At 35.5% G+C, this 20,917-nt stretch overlaps 1 protein-coding gene across 1 annotated transcript; it reads right to left on the reverse strand.

The window, feature by feature from the left end:
• Positions 1 to 16,896: 16,896 nt before the first annotated feature.
• Positions 16,897 to 20,279, reverse strand: LOC105767444 (transcription factor MYB3R-3). The gene is given in 9 exon segments (XM_012586990.2): positions 16,897 to 16,994; positions 16,996 to 17,935; positions 18,095 to 18,223; positions 18,477 to 18,580; positions 18,664 to 18,758; positions 19,004 to 19,061; positions 19,287 to 19,338; positions 19,602 to 19,753; positions 20,120 to 20,279. Coding segments are annotated over 8 exon segments (1,617 nt in total). The 5' UTR covers positions 19,748 to 19,753; positions 20,120 to 20,279; the 3' UTR covers positions 16,897 to 16,901.
• Between the last annotated feature and the right edge of the window lie 638 nt (positions 20,280 to 20,917).

Here is a 20,917-nt window from a genome sequence, read left to right on the forward strand (position 1 = left end):
TAGGATTTGACGTTGACGGCACAAAAGGGAGATTTAAGGATTTTTAGGGTGTAAGAAAATTGCTTTGAGGGATATGAAAATTAGTAGAATGAAAAGGGGTTTATATAGGGAAAAATTAGGGCAACATGAAGCAAAAATTTAGCTACATTAAAGTTACTTGGGCGACAAGTAATGGATGTGACAGCAAGGCATAGATTTTTCCCTCTTTTTTGCTGTCTTGGGCCTCAAATTCAGACTGTATCTTAAAAAAACGATTAGTCCTTGGGCTGAATTTGACCCCCTTTATTAACATAAAATTTTAAAATTTAAACTGAAAAAATGAAACTTAAAAATTTTAATTAGAAAATTTCTTCTTAACAAAGTACATTAAATTAATTCTCAGGAAAGGTTGAAGGGATCACAGTGACCTGCTTAAGTTCCAATCTCCTTAGGCAGAATTAATTAAATGTAATAAATTAAGAAAATAAGTTCTAATTATTTATTTATTTACACAATGAGTTCATGAAAAATTAAGGGTTTGCTAATTTGAGCGAGGATTTAATTCGCTCAATTTTATCATCCCAGTAGTGTTTGAGACATTGACCATTAACTTTAAATGTACCTCCGTAATTTTCGTATAATTCAATAGCTCCATAAGGATAAACTCAATAGATGGTATAAGGTCCTTTCCATCGAGATTTAAACTTCTCAGGAAATAACTTCAACCTTGAATTAAACAACAAAACCTTCTGACATTCTTTAAACTCGCGAGGTCGTATATGACTATCATGTCATCTCTTTGATCTTTCTTTAAACATTTTGGCATTATCATAGGAAAACAACATCAACTCTTCCAACTCATCAAGTTGTAACATCCTTCTCTCACCGGCTTGCTTAAGATCAAAGTTCAACTACTTCAAAGCCCAGTGAGCTTTATTCTCCAACTCTAATGGTAAATGACATGCCTTTCCAAAGACTAACTGATAAGGAGTCATTCCTAATGAAGTCTTAAATGTTGTTCGATAGGCCCATAATACACCATTGAGCCTTCGAGACCAATCTTTTCTACTATGGCGTCCTACCTTTTCAAGGATAAATTTTATTTCGCGATTCACTCTTTCAACTTGTCCAATAGACTGGGGGTGATAGGCAGTAGCAATCTTGTGCTTCACATCATATTTGTCAAGCAACCACTTAAGTCATTTGTTCACAAACTGAGAAACTTCATCACTAATAATAGCTCTTGGTGTCTGAAATCGTGTAAACACATGCTTATGTCGGAATCGCATGACTACCTTAGGATCTAACATCTAATCCGAAAAATGGTCCTTTCGAGTGGCTTTGTTCAACTTTCTATAATCAATACAGATTCTCCAAACGATAACAGTTCTCGTTGGAATTAACTCGTTATGCTCATTTTCAACAATCGTGATTCCACCTTTATTTGGCACACACTGCACTGGACTTACCCACGAACTATCTGAAATAGGATAAATGATTCCCGCATCTAACCATTTGATCACTTCCTTTCTCATAACTTCTTTCGTAATAGGATTGAGCCTCCTTTTCCCATCAATCTAAGATCTTTCACCTTTTTCTAAAATGATTTTATGCATACAAAAAGAAGGGCTTATACCTTAAATATCATTTATGGTCCAACCAATTGCTTTCTTAAATTTCTTTACAACAACAATTAGTTGCGCCTCTTGATCTTTCGTCAGTTCCGCTGAAATAATCACAAGCAAAGTAGAACAATCACCTAAATAAACATATTTCAAATAGGAAGGAAGTACCTTTAGTTTGAGTTTAAGTGGTTCTTCAATTGACAATTTGGGTTGCACAAATTCTCTAACTTCTAACTCCAAAGATTCAAACCGTGTGGATTGAATGAAATTCCCTAGATTGGCTTCCATCAAAGCCATGTTTTCTTCACCTTCTTCATCCTCCAAAGGGTCAAGATCTAAGGCTTTCTCCAATGGATCTTCTTAAAAATTGCTTTCCATAGAAACCAAGGTTTCTATCTCTTCCATAACTGAACACTCCTCTGTCGGATCAGGAAATTCCATTGCTTTAAGAATGTTAAAGGTTACCTGATCATTTTGAACTCGCATAGTGAGTTCTCCTTTCTGCACATCAATTAATGTTCTTCCTATGGCTAAGAAAGGTCTCCCAAGGATGATCTGCACTTCCTTGTCTACTTTAAAATCTAAGACAATGAAATCAGCAGGAAAACTAAATTCATCGACTCTTACCAAAACATCCTCGATCTTTCCTTCAGGATATGCTAATGATCGACCCGCTAGCTGAAACGTCATAGTTGTAGGTCTTACTTCACCTATCCCTAACATCTTGGAAATAGACTTAGGCATCAAGTTCATACTCGCTCCTAAGTCACATAAAGCTTTACCACAATAAGATTCACCAATGTTATAGTGTATAGTAAAGCTTCCTGGGTCTTTCAATTTCGGTGGCAATTTGTTCTACAAAAATGCACTGCACTCCTTTGTCAAGGCAACAGTCTCATACTCACTCAGTCGTTTCTTCTTAGACAGTATATCCTTCATAAACTTTACATAATTCGGCATCTGTTCTAAAGCCTCCAACAATGGAATATTGATGTGTAACTGCTTCAGAACATCCAAAAACTTCTTGAATTGGACCTCATGTTTCTGTTTGTTTTGCTACAATCTTTGCGGTTATAGAGGTGATAGAACTTTCGGTTGAACCAGACAATTTTTCTGAGTAGGTAAATCTACATCTAAAGAAGATGTTAAAATATCCAAATTCACTAAGTCAGGGTTTACCTTGTCAGACTTTGCAGATTCTGATTCCTTTGCTGTAGGAACTTCAACAATTGGTTGATTCTTCTCAACGGGCTTACCTTCGACATCAATCAATCGGGGTTCTAGAATTTTACCACCTCGCAATGCCACTGCCTTGATATGTTCTTTACACAAATTTCTTGGATTCTCAGTATCGCTTGGCTAGGTTCCTTGTGGTCTATTACGTAACTCCGTAGCTAACTGACCCATTTGGTTTTCCAAATTTTTCAGTGTTGGTGCTTGGCTTTGGATCAAAGCATCATTCTTTGCCATGTACGCTTTCAACAAGTTCTCTAAACTGTTTGGATCAAAGCAATCATCCTAGCTTAAATAAAATTAAGCTGACACTGTTGTAAACAAGAACAAAGAACACGTGGCAATCATCTTTAAATTAAAGAAAACAAAATAAAGATTAAACCAAATTCAGAGTGGCTGTCACTCAAGACTCTGACTGACGGGATTCCTTCGTTCCTTTGCTTTGCTCCTTTGCTGATGGTTCTCCAAGGTGGCCGACCAAGGGTCCTTTAAGAGGCTTAATTGCTAAAATCTCTATGAAGAGATGATGCTAGGCTTGGGAATGGAAAAGGCTAAGAGAGAATGGTGCTTCAGGGATGATTGAAGAATGATTGTGGGATGCTTGAAGAATGAATGAGAGGGTCTTATTTATAGGTAAGGAGAGGGGGATAGTTTACTAAAAATAGGAGTTTTCATCCTTTGAAGAATCTTCCATGGGTGGCCGGACATAAATCAAGCAAACTAAGTTGATTTTTCCTTGATTTTTGGTCAATTTGTGTGCCACAACAACTCAGGACTGAGACTCTGTCAAGTGCAAACCTTCAGGTGAATCTCTAATTTCTTCAACTCTTCAAGGACCTTGTGCAATTAAACCAAAGAGTGGTTTATGGATAGCCATGTGCAGTCGAATTTTGGGTTGACTTGGTCTCCAATTTCGACAGTTTCGTAATCCGAAAAAGCCATCAAACCTGTCCAGAATAAATCAACAAGTTAGAGGACCAAAGAATAAAATTTATCCAATTTAAATAATTAATTAAAACCAAAATTTATTAATGAAATATTTAAAAATGAATTATTAAATATAATTTTATATTTTTTAATTTAATTTAGTCATACATGGCCTACTTTATGTCTTAAAAAATGTAATATATTCAAATTATATAAAATAAGCCATTTATTGCATGAAAACTATATAATAAAGCATAAAATCACATTTTGATAATTTCTATGTCCTAATTTCATATTTTCACATATTTCATTAATTTATTAAACAATTACTTAGTTTTGACAACGGATTTAAGTAAAAATGTGATAACTTACATAGGAAAAATCCTATATATTTTTCTGTTTACAAACACCAAGAGCAGATTTAGTGAAATTCAGAACATCTTTTCGATGTCGTGACACGGACTTTGTGTGTCACGACACCACAGTCAATATACCAAGATATCCCAAAAGCCTAGAGTGTGTTGTGACATCGAACTTTGATGCCACGACTACGGTAAACTGGTAGGGATGTCGCGACATGGAACCCCTGTGTCACATCATCGCCGTAATTTTCTACAGGGTTGACCTGACGATTTAAACCCCACTTTACCTAATTTTTAACCTTTAAACATCTAATTTATAACCTAAATATATATTCTTAAATTATTTAAACATCTCTTAACTCTTTCAATCTCCCAAAACCTCTAAAATCCCTTAAACCCTAAAACTCACTTTCTTTTTTTCTTTTAGATTTGTATGGAAAATTTCTTCTTTCAAAGGTTACTCAGTACAAGAAAGAACGGGAACATCTTAGGGAACAACAAACAAACTACCGTGACAAAGAATCAAATGACTTATACGAGGTTAGGGGTTCCTAACTCAACTTTTGTTGTTCCATTGAACTTACTTGCTTGATATTTCATTAGTTAGGAGAACTAAAGCACCATGTCTCCTAGAAAAGTTTCAAGAACTAATGAACCGAAATCATCGACGGTTTCGAACCCCTCTAATTTTCCAAACCGAAGTGTTGAAAAGTATTTTGTTGAACTTCAATGGAAAACTTTTATCCAAGAGAGGGGATTTGATCTGTCAATGATTCTTTTTTAAGAAATATGTCCTTTGGTTAGATATCATAGTTGGGAACGTTTCTGGATGATCCCTAAAGACATCGCTATGGTCCCTATTGTTCAAGAATTTTAAGCATCTTTACAGAACCAAGAGTCTAGAAATACCGAAGGTCATATGTGGGAAACGATACCTGTGTGAGGGAAAGAAGTGTGAGTAACCCTCAAATTATTTGACTTTTATAATGCCCCATGCTATGAAAAAGATTTTATTGATGAAACTAATTTTGAGTGTTTTCAAGACATAGAAATGGATAACATAATAAACTTTTTTACTAAAGGAATGGGCGAATAGAAATATCACCCAAGTACCAACATCCTAACCTCCTTTCATCAAGCCATAATGTTTCCTGAAGCTAAAACATGGATTCAACTTTTATGCGCATGAGTTGTTCCTACTTTAAATGTATCTAATATAAATTATTTCTTAAAGGTTCTTCTTTATGATATTTTACAGAAAAAAACAAATATGCATCGAGAAATGGATTTACCAGAATATGAAAAGATGTACCAATGGCCAGGAAGTGGGAGTTTTCTTCCCTCACATGGTGACAGACTTATACGAAAAAGTGGGCATTCCAATGGCATCCACAGAACAATCAATGAAGCCATCTTGATGTATCATCGGTGACACTATGTTTACACAAAATGTTGAGCTTGGGGAAAACAAACAAAAGAGTGGAATAAATGCCAAAATGAGGCAATAGCAACCCTGGCTTCATCTCAAAGGAGAGCAAAATCAACCACTCAACAAGAATTTGGATAGAGTAGTCATCCAAAATTGGATCGGATGATACATTGGATGCAATAATCGAGCCCAATATTTCAGAAGTTTGCATGATAGAACAATATTAGGGTACCTAATATACGCCAAACATGTTTGGGCCTACACATTTTGAGCAGGAAGAAGAGGTGCGTGAAAGTGAAGAGGAAGGATAGAATGGAGAAGAAGAAGGAGATAAAGAGATGGATTTTGAGGAGGCTGATTGAACCTTGTTAAAATTTTATTTTTAAATTTTTCTATTAATTATTGGATGATTTTAATTTAACTCTATAGGAGTAGGATTAAAAGTAGATTATCTGTGTTTTGTTCTAATTTTCTATGTAGGAACCCAACATGAAGGAGGCACAAACAATTCAAGCTTTAAATGATCAAAGGAGGAAGCACCCACCAATAAGCCTATGGAACTATCACGATCAATTAGGTAACTTCTTTCCTTATCTTATTAGGGGCTACACATTGAGAACAATGTGTTATCTAAAGTGTGGGGGGTAACATAAAAATTTTTGTTTAAAATTTTTATGAATTTCTTTGATTTTTCTTGTCATTTGTGTGCTTTGAGCTTGTAGAAATACAAGTGATTGGTTAGGAGCATGTACATAGGTTGTTTGTATTTACAATAAATTTGGCATGATGATAGGTTATTTTAAAATTTTTATTATTAGAATACTAAGTTCTATATATTACATTGTAAAAAGGCATTAAAGCAATCAAATGTACCAAATGATATAAAGAATACAAGGAAATGAGCATGCTAGTATGAATGATAAACTGTGAATTTGTGGTTGTTTGGTTGATTAGAGTTGTGAATATTGATATACCTGGGGATGACCTAAGGCATTGTCTAGAATACACCCCAAGCCAAAAACCTAACCCTATTATTTATCCTTAGTACCTTTTGTTGAGCCAGAAAACACTTCTTGATGAAACTTTATACAAAACCCAAGCCATATTATAAATGTGTACTTATCATTTTCTGTTGGTCTTGAACTGCATGACTATAGACGTTTGGTTGTACGTATTGAGGGTTAAGTAGATACATTATGGTGGATTTTTATCAAAATAGAGTGAACTAGGAGGGATCAATGTGATATAATGATTATAGGTTAGCCAAAATGTGCAACAAAAGAAAAATTCCAAAACAAAACTAAAATGAGTGGAAAAAGTACTTGAAAGGAAAAAGCATTTGTGAGTGAGATGTGTTAGAAAAAGAAAATGTGACAAAGTCACAAAATTAGAAAAGCTCATTCATTAGTGCAAAAAAACTCGTGAGCTAACCATAGTTGTTATTTTATGATATGACTTCCTATGTGAAGAAATAAAGGTGAGATAATAAGATATAAGGCGGTGAGCGGGAAAGGGTTACTACGAGGAAGAATATGGGACACTATGATGTGCCAAATTATCTTCATGCTTGAAACTTTTTGTTGCTTACTATTCTTGAAATCCATAACTGTCCTAAGCCGAAAACCCCTATGTGATCTAGGTAAACTTATTCACAATTCGAAATCATATTGAATAATTTCTTTTATAATTGTTTGTATTCAGCTAGGATAATAAAATTATTTGTATAATTTATTAAAGGATTCCTACATTTGAGACCTTTAATGTCTGTATGCTTTGCAATATATTGAACTTAGGTGTTTGATACCCAAAAGTGGTGAGTTAGTTATATCTCATGCCAGGATTATATGTGAATATGAAATGCCTATTCATGTGCTCCAAAGCTAACACTTGTACTATACTTGTTTAAGGGTCGTCTTTTTATTTATTATTTTTAGTGTTTGGGACAAGTAATGACTTAAATGTAAGGGAGTTTGATTTGTCGTAATTTGACGCAGCAGATTAAACTAGTTTTCGCACTTTGGGAGCTTGAGCATAAGCATTTTAGTTGTGTTTTAATTTCATTTCAGTAAATTTCGTTAAATGTAATAAAATGTGTTATTCGAGTCTATTATTATTATTAGGGGCCAAATGAGGCCTAAGGGTGAACTAATGCTTTGTGAGTGTGCAGAAGACCATTAGAAGGTGCATTCAATACGATACTGGCCGCTAAGTTGCAACATGGAGCATGGGATGTCGCAACATAGGGAGTAAAATAAGAAATGTCTAAGGTTACCTTCGATGTCGTGGTATACCCCTGAAGATACCCTGAAGCTGAGTATACTACCCTCGATGTCGCGACATCGCCTCTGCACGGGAAATTAATATGAGCCAAGGGTTAAGGACGATGGCCAGTCTTAGTCTATAAATAAACTCAGCTAACAGATGTTATGGACACATTTTCCTTTGTATAATTTTCTCTTTAGTTTTAGATTTTAGCTTTTCGTTTCTTTTAGGGTTTAAACTTTATTTCCATTCATGTTATTTATTTTCGAGAATAAATCATATTTGGAAACTATTCTCAAAATCTATGAGGATTCTGCACTTTAATTTAATATAATTAGGCTTCTTCTAAACTCTATTCTTGAAATTGTTCTTTATGTTCATTCTCTTATACAAGTTTATATTGTTTATTAGATCCATGAGGAACTAATCCTCTTGTAGGGGATTAGTGAGTGGAGATATGAATAATTAACTATTTTGTAGGGATTTCTTAATAGATCAGCTATTTAGGACAAGAAGAACCTAAACCCTAGGCCTAAGAACCCTAGGAAGTCATCAAGGTGGGAATTAACCAAAAATTAGTACGGCCTATCCATGAACACCTTAACCCTGAACCAATCTGGATTGTGAGGTCAGAAGATTAGTAGTTCTTGTCGACTCAGTATTTCAGTGGACGTATCGAAAGATCCTGTTGGGGTACTAACTAGTTGATTAAATAAGAGAACCCGAGACGATAGTTGATTAAGAATATCGAAGCTAACTAATCATGCATGCCCAAATTTGATAAATATTTCTTTAATTGATTTCTTGCTCTTCATTCATTTAATTTTCCTTTGTTTCTTTTATTATTATAATCCAAAAAATCTTCTTTTAATTTCTTACACTATAATTTGATTAGAGTATTAATTACATCTATTTATGTTAAAATTAGAATTAATTTAGTGCTCACATCCCTTGGGTACGATCCTCGTAGTACTCACGTGCTCCGTTGTAACTATATTACAACCTATCCCATATACTTGCAGATACCATGTTCCATATCTTTTGTGCAGAATTTCTACTTTGGATGTTGGTACTTCTGGAGGCAGTCAGCAAACTCGGCTAACGACAAGTGTTCCTCCCAACTGCCACTAAATTCAATGACACAACCCCATAACATATCCTCCAGAATTTGTTTAACTCGCTTAGATTACCCATCATACTATGGATAAAACGGTGTACTAAAGTTCAATCGAGTTTTCAAAGCCTCATGTAACATTTTCCAAAATTGGGATGTAAACCGAGGATCCCGATTGGAAATGATGGACAACAGTACACCATAAAATGTCACAATCTCTAAAATGTACAACCTTGCCAACTTATATCACAAATAATTAGTACAAACAGGTAAAAAGTGTGTTGACTTAGTCAGTCGATCCACGATAACCTTGACTGAATCCTTCTTAGTAGGTGTCAAAGGCAACCCACTAACGAAATCCATTTTCACACGTTCCCACTTCCACTAAGGAATCTGAATAGGCTATAATAAACCAGAGGGGAACTGATGCTCAACCATAACTTGTTGGGACATCAGAAACTTACTTACATGCTCAGTTACATCACACTTTATCCCTGGCTACCAATATAGTTCTCTCAAGTCTCGACACATCTTATTCCCTCTAGGATGCAAAATGTAGGAGCTACTATGCGCTTCCTAAAGTATAAATTACCTAAACTCGAATTTCACTGACATTCTTAGGTTGCTTCAAGTCCAAGATAGCCTAAAGTTTCTTTGGGTTGACACAAGTACCCTCAGTTGATACTACGTGTCCAAGAAACTCACTTCATGGAGCCAGAACTCACACTTGTTCAATTTAGCATATAGTGATTCTCTTAGATAATCTGTAGGACGACTCTCAAGTGCTCATCATGTTCTTTTTCAAATTTGGACTAGATCAAGAAGTCGTTAATGAAGGTTGTTGGAGCATTAGTAAGACAAAGGGCATCACAAGGAACTCGTAGTGACCATACCGAGTCCTAAATGTAGTCTTAGGAATGTTTATCTCTTTCACTTTCAACATATAGTATCCGCACCTAAGGTCGATAACACCTTTGCACCACTGAACTGATCAAATAAATCATGCATCCTCAGTAAAGGGTATCGATTCTTTATGGTTAACACCTTTGCCGATAATCAATGCAGAGTCTCATGGATCCATCCTTCTTTACAAATTGAATAGGAGCTCCCCATGGCAACACACTCAGTCTAATGAATCCACTATACAGAAGCTTTTGTAACTCCGCCTTAAGTTTCACTAGCTCTTTTGGTGCCATGTGATATGGGGAAATAGACATTGGAGCTATTCCCAGTAATAAATCAATGCCAAATTCAACCTCGCGCTCCATAGCTAATCAATGCAACTCCTATAAAAAGACATTAGAATAATCCCTCATTGTACAAATGTTCTTAACAAATGATTCACTGGCACTTGTATCCAGAATATAAGCCAAATATGTTTTGCATCCATTGTACACCAACTTTTTGACTACTAGAGCAGAGATCACATTAGATAAGTAATCTCTACACTTTCCAACCATTAATATCTCTTTCCAAACGGAAGTTTTCAAAGTAACCATCTTTGTAGCCAGTATAAACTAACTTAGAGTTCAACCCAGTCCATTCCAAAAATAAGATCAAATTCAGTAAAAGGTAATTCCATCAAGTCTGCTGAAACAAATTGCTTATAGATTTTGTTCACAAAAACAAATTGCCCTAAGAGGCTAAGTACAGTCACATTAATAATAGTCTCCTCTACTTCTATTCCCAATTTATCAAGCATTAAGCATGAAACATATGAATAGGTTGAACCAATATCAATCAAAGGGAAATATGGTACAGAATTAACAGTAAAGGTACCTACTATGACATCGACTGTGTCACGGTCCTCTCTGCATCTAGCTGCATAGACTAGTATAGGTTGTCTAGCATCAGCTTGGTTAGCACTCTAACCCTGAGCTTTCTGCCTGTGTCCAACATTACCACCCTTATTTGGACCTTGACCTTTTAGAGGCTGATGTCCAACTCTTTGGTTCTGAGCTCGGTTTTGGTCTGGTGCTTACATCAGTTCATTCCGGAGTGGGCAATCCTTGATTTTATGATCCAAGGTTCCATATTTAAGGCATGAACCCAAACTCCTCTAGCATTCACCTGGATACCTCTTGCCACAAGTAGCACAGTATTGGGCTCTTCCACCATTAGTAGCGATAGCAACATTCCACCTAGGTCAGTCGTTTCTGGCTCGCTTATTAGGTAGTTGAGGCTGGACAATAGGACCGACATCTCTCTTTATAGGGACTCTAACTTTGTTCCTCTTTTCGCGTTCCAAGTGATTCACTTCATCCACTATCTTGGTTTTCTCCACTAACGTTTCAAAAACCCTTTCTTGATGAGGGGCCACCAGTACCATCAGTTCATATCTCAACCCGTTCTCGAATCAGACGCACCTATCTTGCTTAGTTGCAACCATCCGCTTAGCGTAGTAACTCAACTGCAGAAATTCAACCTCCTATTTGACCACAAATATTTCCCGCTATTTGAGTTCAATAAACTTCAGACTACGAGCCTCAACGTAACGCTTACCCACATATTTGTTCTGAAAAGCATCTAAAAAATATTCCCAGGTCAGCCTCTCAGCCTGGGCACCCTTCATAATAGTTTGCCACCAGCAGTAAGCCTTATCCCTCAATAGCGATATTGTACCCTTGAATTTTTCTTTGGAGTACATTCCATGTCATCCAGAATTCTTTTCGTAGCCTCTAACCAATATTCTGCTATGGTGGAGGTCATTCCAACAATGCCCCTAAATAATTTGACTCTATGAAATCGGAGCCCCTTTGTGATAGTCCCATAGTTTCCAGATCCACCTTGGACTCCAGCTACACGCTGTAGTACCCTAAGCATCACTTGCGACATAGCATTTCCATCAGGCTCCTAATGATCCTTCTCAATAGTAGGCGTGTTTTCAACCTGGTCAGCCACTGGCTTAGGTTCAAGTGTGCGTACTTGCAATGCAGACGAATCAATTTTGGTTCCTAGACCCTGCTCTCCACAAGCTCTCATACACCGATTTCGAACGCCTTAAGTACTCATGTCTGTTATTAGATTTCTAATTTTTATAAAGTTTTATCAGACAATTAGAAACGAGCTTTCGTTATTATTTCAGAATGTTTTTAGTTCTAAAAGTTTCGTCACTATAGTTTCAGAATCTAAGGTTTCACAGTCTATAGTAATCTATAGTTTCACAATCTAAAAATACAGTAAGTCAAAAGTACTTATCTTTGGCCAGCTTCGGAGTCTTGGACTTTCAGAATAAAATAAAACTTTAGTTTGAAAGTGAGTTTTAACTATGGCATGGATTTTTTCCAAACTACCATTCTTCACAAATATGCATCCATTTTCGAAAATAAACCACGATTTGAGTTTTGAAGTCAGGCTCTAATACCACAAAATGTAACCCCCTAAACTCGATCTAGACGTTGTGGTCGAATCTCAAAGATCACATTGGCCATGCTGTTGAAGCCAAAAATCTTTTAACTATTTTCTCTTTAATAATTATCATCATTTTAAAACATCATTTTGATTTGCTTTAAGAAAAGTCAAGTATTGTCGAAATTTTTTATCTTTAGAAAAACTCAAGTATTGATGGTTTACAGAAAACATCATATTTAAAGTAAATGTCGTAGCGGAAAAATAACATAACACATTCGTCATTTTGAAAACATATGTTTAATATATCTTGTAAATTTTAAGTTTAATGAGTAGTTAGTGTTGAGTTTAGAAAACGAAGTACTGAGTTTGAAAATACAATCGTCGAGTTCAGTTTGGCATTATTATGAAAAATCTAGTTTTAATTATCAATGTCATAAATCGTCTTAGGTGATAGTTTAAAATTTCAAATCATGCGAAACAATCCAAAATCCAAAAGAAAGTCCAAAGCCATAGTCCACATAAATAAAAACAAATCCCAAAATATCAAGTACCAAAATGTAATAGTTTTTCTAAAAAATTTTGGAGTGCACTTCCGTAAGCTAAGCCCATCTTAATCTCGAATATTATCTGAAAAGTCAGAAAATTAAAGGGGTGAGCTTTTTAAAGCCCAGTGTGGTTACAAATTATATCAACAGAAATTAATACATAACATCATCAATTTAACAGATCACATGTATACATAAATATAGAACCATAGAATCACATTTATTAGAAGGCATAATGATGATGTCAATGCAATGCTTTTTTAGAAATAGTGTAGATTTTGCAGTCGAGCTGCTAGAAACAAAATATTATGGTCGAGCGACCAGATAATGCAGATATACTGCCAGATACAAAATATTATGGTCAAGCTACCAGAAATTGCAGATTATTAAACTGCCATAATCTTCCTCCGTACAACATTATCCCAACCTCATGCATGTGATATGGCATACAGAACAAAACTTTAGTAGGCATGCTTTACATATGAATCAAGTCTTATTACGGTTTATCACAGTGGCATGTTTAACAAAAAAGAACCACACAGACAAATATTGTTGATCAATTTGTTTTATAAGTCCATTTGGCTTATACCCTAGATTTTCCACATACTCTAGCACGTTCCAGCTTCTCTATCATACCTTAAGATTATGCAGCATTTACTATAGCATCTTATACGAAGCCTTTCTTTCAGAGTTCGAAGTACACATTATTCCTTCAGAGTTCACCATACTTACCACGCCTATAGAGTTCGCCAAGAATACTATTTCTCTCTTTTAGAGTCTGCCACAGAGGCGTTCCTGTCATTATTAGCCACAAAGGCATCCATTTCCATAGACCGCCACAAAGGGTTCAATTTCAGATACGCCACAAAGGCTTCAATTTCAGATTTGCCACAAAGGCTTCTATTTTAGATACGCCACAAAGACTTCCATTTCAAATACAACACAAAGGCTTCCATTTTCATACATTTCACGATAGGAATTCGTATATACTCACATTACATGAGATTTACCTCTCATCGCCTTGGGATCATGCAAAAACCCCATTCAATAATAACCTTTCTTTAGTTCTTTCCGTATAATGCCATAACCCACCAGTTATTGTCTTATATGATATGGTGTTTCCATATGACACCATAGCCCACCAACTACGATCTTACACAATGTAGTCCTTTCATTTGAAATGTCATGGCCATAGAATTTTCCTTTAAGAGATTCGTGTTTAAAATCTTGATGGACCCCTTTAGATGACTCCGGAGATAGACACAGGCTCACCATACAAAGATCCATCATACAATGACTTGCTCATGAAAAACATATTCATGCTTTCAGACTCATATACACACTATAATGATTCAAATTCATGCTTTGTACTCAGACCATCAAACTTCATACTTTACTAGTTTCAATTTCACAATTTGGTCACTTAACAGAGAAGTTTCTGAAATGCATAATACACATGCAAGAGTCAGTTTAGGGACTCACCTGACTAGACTGTGCAGTAGCCTCAGCTCCAAACCCAAGGTCCTTTCGAGAGTCACAGCAACCACTGCCTCTTAAAATAGAAGAACACAATAAAAATTCATTCGGGTAACCTTTCCCTCTTCTTAAACGCAAATAACTCATAAATAAGGCCTTAATTCTTCAAGAATTCCTATAGATCTACTTTTCAGAGTCATTAAACTCACCTTGACATGGATAAATTTCTTGAAGAATCCAGAGTTTTCAATCCTGCTTAAAGAAAAATGTTCTTTCTTTTCCCTCAGCCTTATATTTCAATATTTTTCCAGGAGAGAAGCAAAGAACTCTCTTTATTTCAACTTGAAGACCTATTAAAATACTCAAACTTTTTATGAGAACTTGACAAATGTCACAACATTATTGACTTATCTTATCAAGGGTTTACAACTTCCGAGGAAATTAATTGAGTACTTCTTATTTCTCTTTTAACTATTCGAGTTAACATGTGGTTAGTGCCTAACCAACTTACCTTATAACTTAACCTGTACAATATCATGGGGAAAAGGGTGCACTACTACTGACGTGAGTTCAATCCTTCAATATATATTTACCTAACCATATCCTTCGTCCAACGAATCAAAGTGACATGGTGTGGAGTCCTCAAAGAACACTTGGGTGATTACAATTCACCAATCGTACTTTTCAAAGACTACGCCAAACCTTGTGCCCGCCAGAACTAGGGCGTTATCATCTCGTTCAAAGAATTTTTGTACTTAATCAAATTCTTATACTTTACACTTGTTAAAAACTTGCTCTTTACACCTTACTTCCTTTGACATCATTCGAACAACAGGGTTTCATCGAGCGGGATGTTACAGGTTTTCATAGATGGATAAAAAATATCTCCAATAAAATAGCACATAACCAAGTCCAAAGATTTTCTTCATTAAATTGTCAAATCAAATAAAACAAAATTTTAAACCACTTTAATGACAGTCTACAGTTGATGCTATCGAGTGTCATTCAACAACTCTTAACTCTTTTTTTTTTCAATATATAATATATATGGAGACCTAAGGAAGACAAATTTCAATCTATTACACCATGTGTAATCAACACAAGATTAACATTTATTCAATGTCAAAAAGCATCGTTATGAACATGCACAAAATAACTTCAAAACCCACAAGAAGTTACGATCAAAATCAAACTAGTTAAATCTTTGTCTTTTTAATTCCTTGGCTGAGTAGATCTCCTTCCTTTTGTTTGTGGGTTCTGCGACTCGTATATATACTCAGTTGGTAGTCATGTAACTAAAAAATGATCATTGCAATGAACCTAAATTTAACAAAATATTTTTAATATATGTAAAAACAATGTAAAATCTAAAATTATAGATATAAAATAAACTCAATTAAACAATGAAAACATAAATAAAATCTCAAATGTATGTTTGTTTAATTGAAAATTACTTTTATGAATTTTTTTAAAGAATCTGCCAAACAAAAGAAAATATTTTACACAGATTCATCCAAACACCAGAAAATATTAGCTTTTCTAGAAAAGTACGTCATTTTCCAGAAATCATTTTCCGGAAGCCATTTTCAGTGAAACAAACGGAGCCTAAATTTAATTTTGATATTAAAACTTGAAATGATTTTAAACTTGAATGATTCAAATAAATAATTTAAAATGACACAAAACTTGAATTGCATAAAATTCAAAATAATCTAATTGATTATGATAAAAATAAACTTAATTTCATATTCGAATGAATCTAACTCAAAATTATTTCAACCAAAACAAGTCAAACTCGGAACTGATGACAAACCTAAAACGTTTGATCCGAACAGAAATAACTTGAAAATTGCAAGATCTTAATTGGCCATACTCATTGAATTGATGACATCTCTAGCTGAAAGGATGATTAGGAAAACAGAGAACCAACTTGCAAGTATTGAGGAATGTATTGTCAATTTTGTATTCAAATGTAGGGAAAAGAGAGATTTCCAAAACCCTCCCAAACTCTCTCACCTGTATCTCAGCTTATAAAACATCCCTATTGGAGTCAATGTACAAAATAGCGAGTCAATATTCTTCAAAAAGACAGGCTGGAAATCGGCAGCCATAGGATCAGGGCCATGATTGTGTTGATGTTCGTCTTGATGTCATCAATGGTGTCAATTACCATATCTGCAATATGATTCAGAGATGGCATTGAAGTTTCCCCTGATAAAGAATATTACGATTTTGTAAGTTTTGTAAGTCTGCCGGGACAAGTGCTGATTTGGATGCCATTGCTCGGGAAACGAAAGCCAACTTCAACAGAATATTTGCCTCATCCTACAAGAAAAAAGAGAGATAATGAAACAAATGAGAGATCTGTTAATCTTTAATTTGATATTATTGGTAAGCCATAGAGAAAATAAATGAAGGAGAGCAAAAAGTTTGGTCTACTGTCAGGCAAAGTTCAGGATGGAAGCATGAACACGACTGAGTTCTCATCAATGTATAAAACCACAAAAAAAAAGCCTAAACTTTTCTTGTTTTGTAGCAAAGACTAAATGAAAAGCTTCTAAAACATGAAATGCAACACCATAACTTACAGTTTGACAACTATGTGACCCCCATCCTCATCGCATTCAAGCAATCTTCAACAGCAGAGCTACCATTCAAAGATAAATCTGAAGATTTTGTCTTACCCTCATGCCTCTTTATCGAATGTTAACTCAAGTTTTCTTTCCACAGACATCAAAACAGCAGTTCTTTTAGATCTTAACCGGTACGGAGGAGATGCATTAAACACTGTAGAATTAGGCAGCGTTGGGCTATTGCCTTGACAAGCAGGACTCTCACAGGGATCTCCATCACAAAATTGAGCCTGTTCCGAACTGTTTTCAGTTCTTTGCTGTTCACCAGATAATTGAATCCCATCCTTACCTATTTCCTCATTCAATTTTCCTTTCTTGTTAGGAAGTGTAAGCACCTGGGCTCCCATCTTTCTCTTTCGAAATATGGAAGGTGTATTCAGGAAGCTTTTAGCGGCAATTCTAAGAATATACTCGGGACTGTGTGTGCTTAAACCACTGCCCTTCACACGAGGCGGAGTGAAGAAACTAATCGGTGATGTAATAGGAGTAGAAGTCCATTCATGCTGTGATCTAGGTGATTCATCACAACATAGAGAACAATAAGTTGGAGTATCAAGCCCTACTTGTTCCTTGAGAATTTCGACAACTTGAGAACTGATTCTGTGACTCCCAAACTTCCCCCCTGACTCAGAGGTACAGTAGCAGGGATTTATATCAACTGACTGCAGCTTGCACTCTGTACTCTCAGTATCAGTAGGCTCTTCTGGAATAACATTTGTAGAAGCAGTCATATCTTGAACTGGAGCAGAGGACTCCAATTGATCTTTTCCATCTTCCTCCAGCTTACAAGTATCTGTAGTTCCTGATGAAGTTTGAGCAGTTGAACCTGATTCTTTTTTCAAAAAAACTGGAAAATTTTGGGTAGTAGGTGTTCTTATATCCTTGGTCCCATTTTGGAGACCATTCTTCGAAACTGGTGGAAGCTTCCCTGTAGCCAAATAGAAATCTAACTTCTTCTTCAAAGAACTATTCCAGTGATTCTTTATTGCATTATCAGTTCTGTATAAAGAAAGTTCACTATAAGCTAAGGCCATCATGCTACTACAACTTCAAAAGGAACTTATAAATGATTTACCACCATCTCCTTGATCAACTATGCTGGCTAAGCTTTACAATACGAACTACGTAATATGTGTCACAAACTAAAAGGAATGATACCTTCCAGGTAAAACTTTTGCAATTTCAGCCCACTTGTTCCCATATGTCCGGTGTGCATTCATAAGGGCCAATTCCTCCTCCATCGTCCAAGCATCCTTCTTTATATCAGGATTCAGATGATTGTGCCATCTGCAGAACGTTGATTAAGCATGGAATAATCAAGAGTAATTTGCTTTACATGAGTAGATTAGGACAGCAATGTGAATAAGCCTCATTATATGAAACTAAATTAATAGATCTTAGTACATAATTCACTTATTAATACAAATAAAACAAAAGGCAGACAATCACTTTAAGAGTAGGAAAATCATATCACCATTTGAATATTAGGCACTTTCAGGACTCCCGGGAAATGCAAAGGAAATAAAATTTTAGAAATTACCTCTCACGGCATTGTTTCCCTATTCGTCCAGGCAAAGATTTTGCAATAACAGACCATTTTGTCGGCCCATATTTTGATACAAGCTCAATAATTTTATCATCCTCCTGTCAAAAAGCAATAGATAGTTTAGCGCTTGTTTTATGAACAGCAATAATAAAGATAGCATAAAAGAGCCTACAATGCCTACCTTTTGAGTCCAAGGTCCTTTAACAAGATCGGGGTTTAGGACTTTCTGCCATCTATGAAGACATTGCACTTCTGATCTATCTGGAAAAAATTCAGCTGCACCATATGCAAATGCTAAGGCTGGTTAGAGGAAAGCTGATAATACCAAAACTACAACAACAGAAAAATTTGAGATCATGATATTATTTATAACCTTAAGTTTACTTTCTTTCAGACAACAAAGGTAGGATTTAATAACCTTCTAACTAAAAAACCAAAACTTATCACATCGGAAAGAGCAGCAAAAGTAAACAATCGTAGCACAAATAACAAACAAGAAAATTCTGAGGCATGAAGAAAACCTATTTTTTTCCAACTCTTCCCCTTAAAAGCAGCAACAGCATTTCTTAACGTCTCATCCTGCAATCAATAAAAAACCAAAAACAATTTAAGAAAACAGGCAGCACACACAAAGAATGAATGCAAGTAAACACTGAAGGCAACTTTAATTGTTCTACAATCCATAAAACAACTCACCTGGATTGACTCAATGTTTTCTAACCATATCATAGGAAAAAAAGCATTTTACCTCGACCGTAATTCATAAAATATAATGCAAATACAAAAGGGGAAAAAATGCATAACCTCTTCCGGTGTCCAGCCACCTTTTGCTCGCCTAATAGGGCCAGTAGTCCTCCTGCAAATTCAGTATAACAATACAATTGCTCTTGGACGGAAACATTATTGAAAACAATAAAACTCTTAAGTAATTGATTAACAGCAAGTTTGAGCACTAGAAAGAAATGCTGAACAATATCGCTGGTGAATCCATATCTAATGTAATCAGCAATCATAAACACCTCCACAGAACACAAATGCGAAAAAATAAAAGCAAAATAAGCAGAATCCAAACAAGTACAGCAATGAAACAAAGCTAAAGAAGTTATTCCCGGACAATACCGATGATTTGGTGATGTTGGTGCTGGACTAGATACGCCTGGGGACTTTACAACTGCATTGCCACCGCCTTCGGATACAGAAGAACTTGAAGCGGTAGTTAATTGCTTCTTGTAAAGACAACGTTCCTCCAGCCTCAGTTCAGCCATCACTTTCTAATCAATCTCAAAAAAGAAGGAAAACGCTTTAATAACTTATTCATGGCCGTTTCAAATACTTGAGAATCCTCCTTTTTTACCAAAATCCCAAATCCCAGCACCACCGAACACAGAAAAAGACAAAACTCAGATCTTAATTCACTAATCAGATAAAAAAAAAAAAACAAGAAAGAAAATACCACATCGGTTAAACATAATTCTAGGGTTTAACACCCCCGTCCCCCCCAAAAAAAGTAAAAACCCAACGAAAATTTTCACGAATCAAAGGTGCTTGAGGTTCAAGAAACATGACGATAACGGTAAATAGAAATTTTTAAAAAAAATCAAAAACCAGAGAATTCTGATTCAAGAAGATAAACCCACCTGAGTGGCGGGAATCAAGCTCCAGCTGCTTCAAGAAAAATCCTATTCGAGCCAAAAAAAAAAGGTTTCGTTTTTTTGGTTAAAAGGAACTCTAACGTTGCTTCCTTTGTTTTCGTAAAATCCTCGACCGTTGAATCTAAAGAGACGAAAAAAAATATAAATATTTATATATAAAAAGGAAAGGATTATTACAACGAATATATGACCACCGACGTCTCCGCTAACTGCCGTTATGGAGAACTAACGTGTTTTTTTTATTTTTCGCGGCATTTCAGAGCAGTATAGGCTAACGACTCTAAGTTAACGTTAGGGGTGAGGTGGTGGAAAGGTTTGAGCCTCAAACGGCACACATTGCGTGGTTAAATCTCGAACTAGTTTGGAAGTGGGCGATCCGCCGTTTGGTTTCGCGGGTGTTTTTGGAGCGCTGACTGGGGAATAATGTTCGAGGTTTAAAATGGGACGAGAATAGAAAGATACGTTGTAACTGAATTTACTGTTTGACTCGTGATAATGGGAGATCAACGGTTTGTAATTGATTACAAGCTTTTCTATATTTTAGGTTTAATTTGGACCGTTGGATTGTAAAAACAAACACCTAATTATTAATCCTCGTGCAAATATATTTTTTTGAGCAGTGTACAAAATTATTTACACTTAAGTTTTACATAATATTTCCGTCACCCCGCCTAATTTCATTTTACCGAATAAGCCCCACATAATTAAAATTATAAACAAACTAGTTTTCTTATTGCAGGCTAGATCGTGTGTATTAATTTATTCTTTTAATTTTATAATATT

This window comes from Gossypium raimondii, chromosome 13 (assembly GCF_025698545.1).
Source record: "Gossypium raimondii isolate GPD5lz chromosome 13, ASM2569854v1, whole genome shotgun sequence".
NCBI classification, from domain to species: domain Eukaryota; kingdom Viridiplantae; phylum Streptophyta; class Magnoliopsida; order Malvales; family Malvaceae; genus Gossypium; species Gossypium raimondii.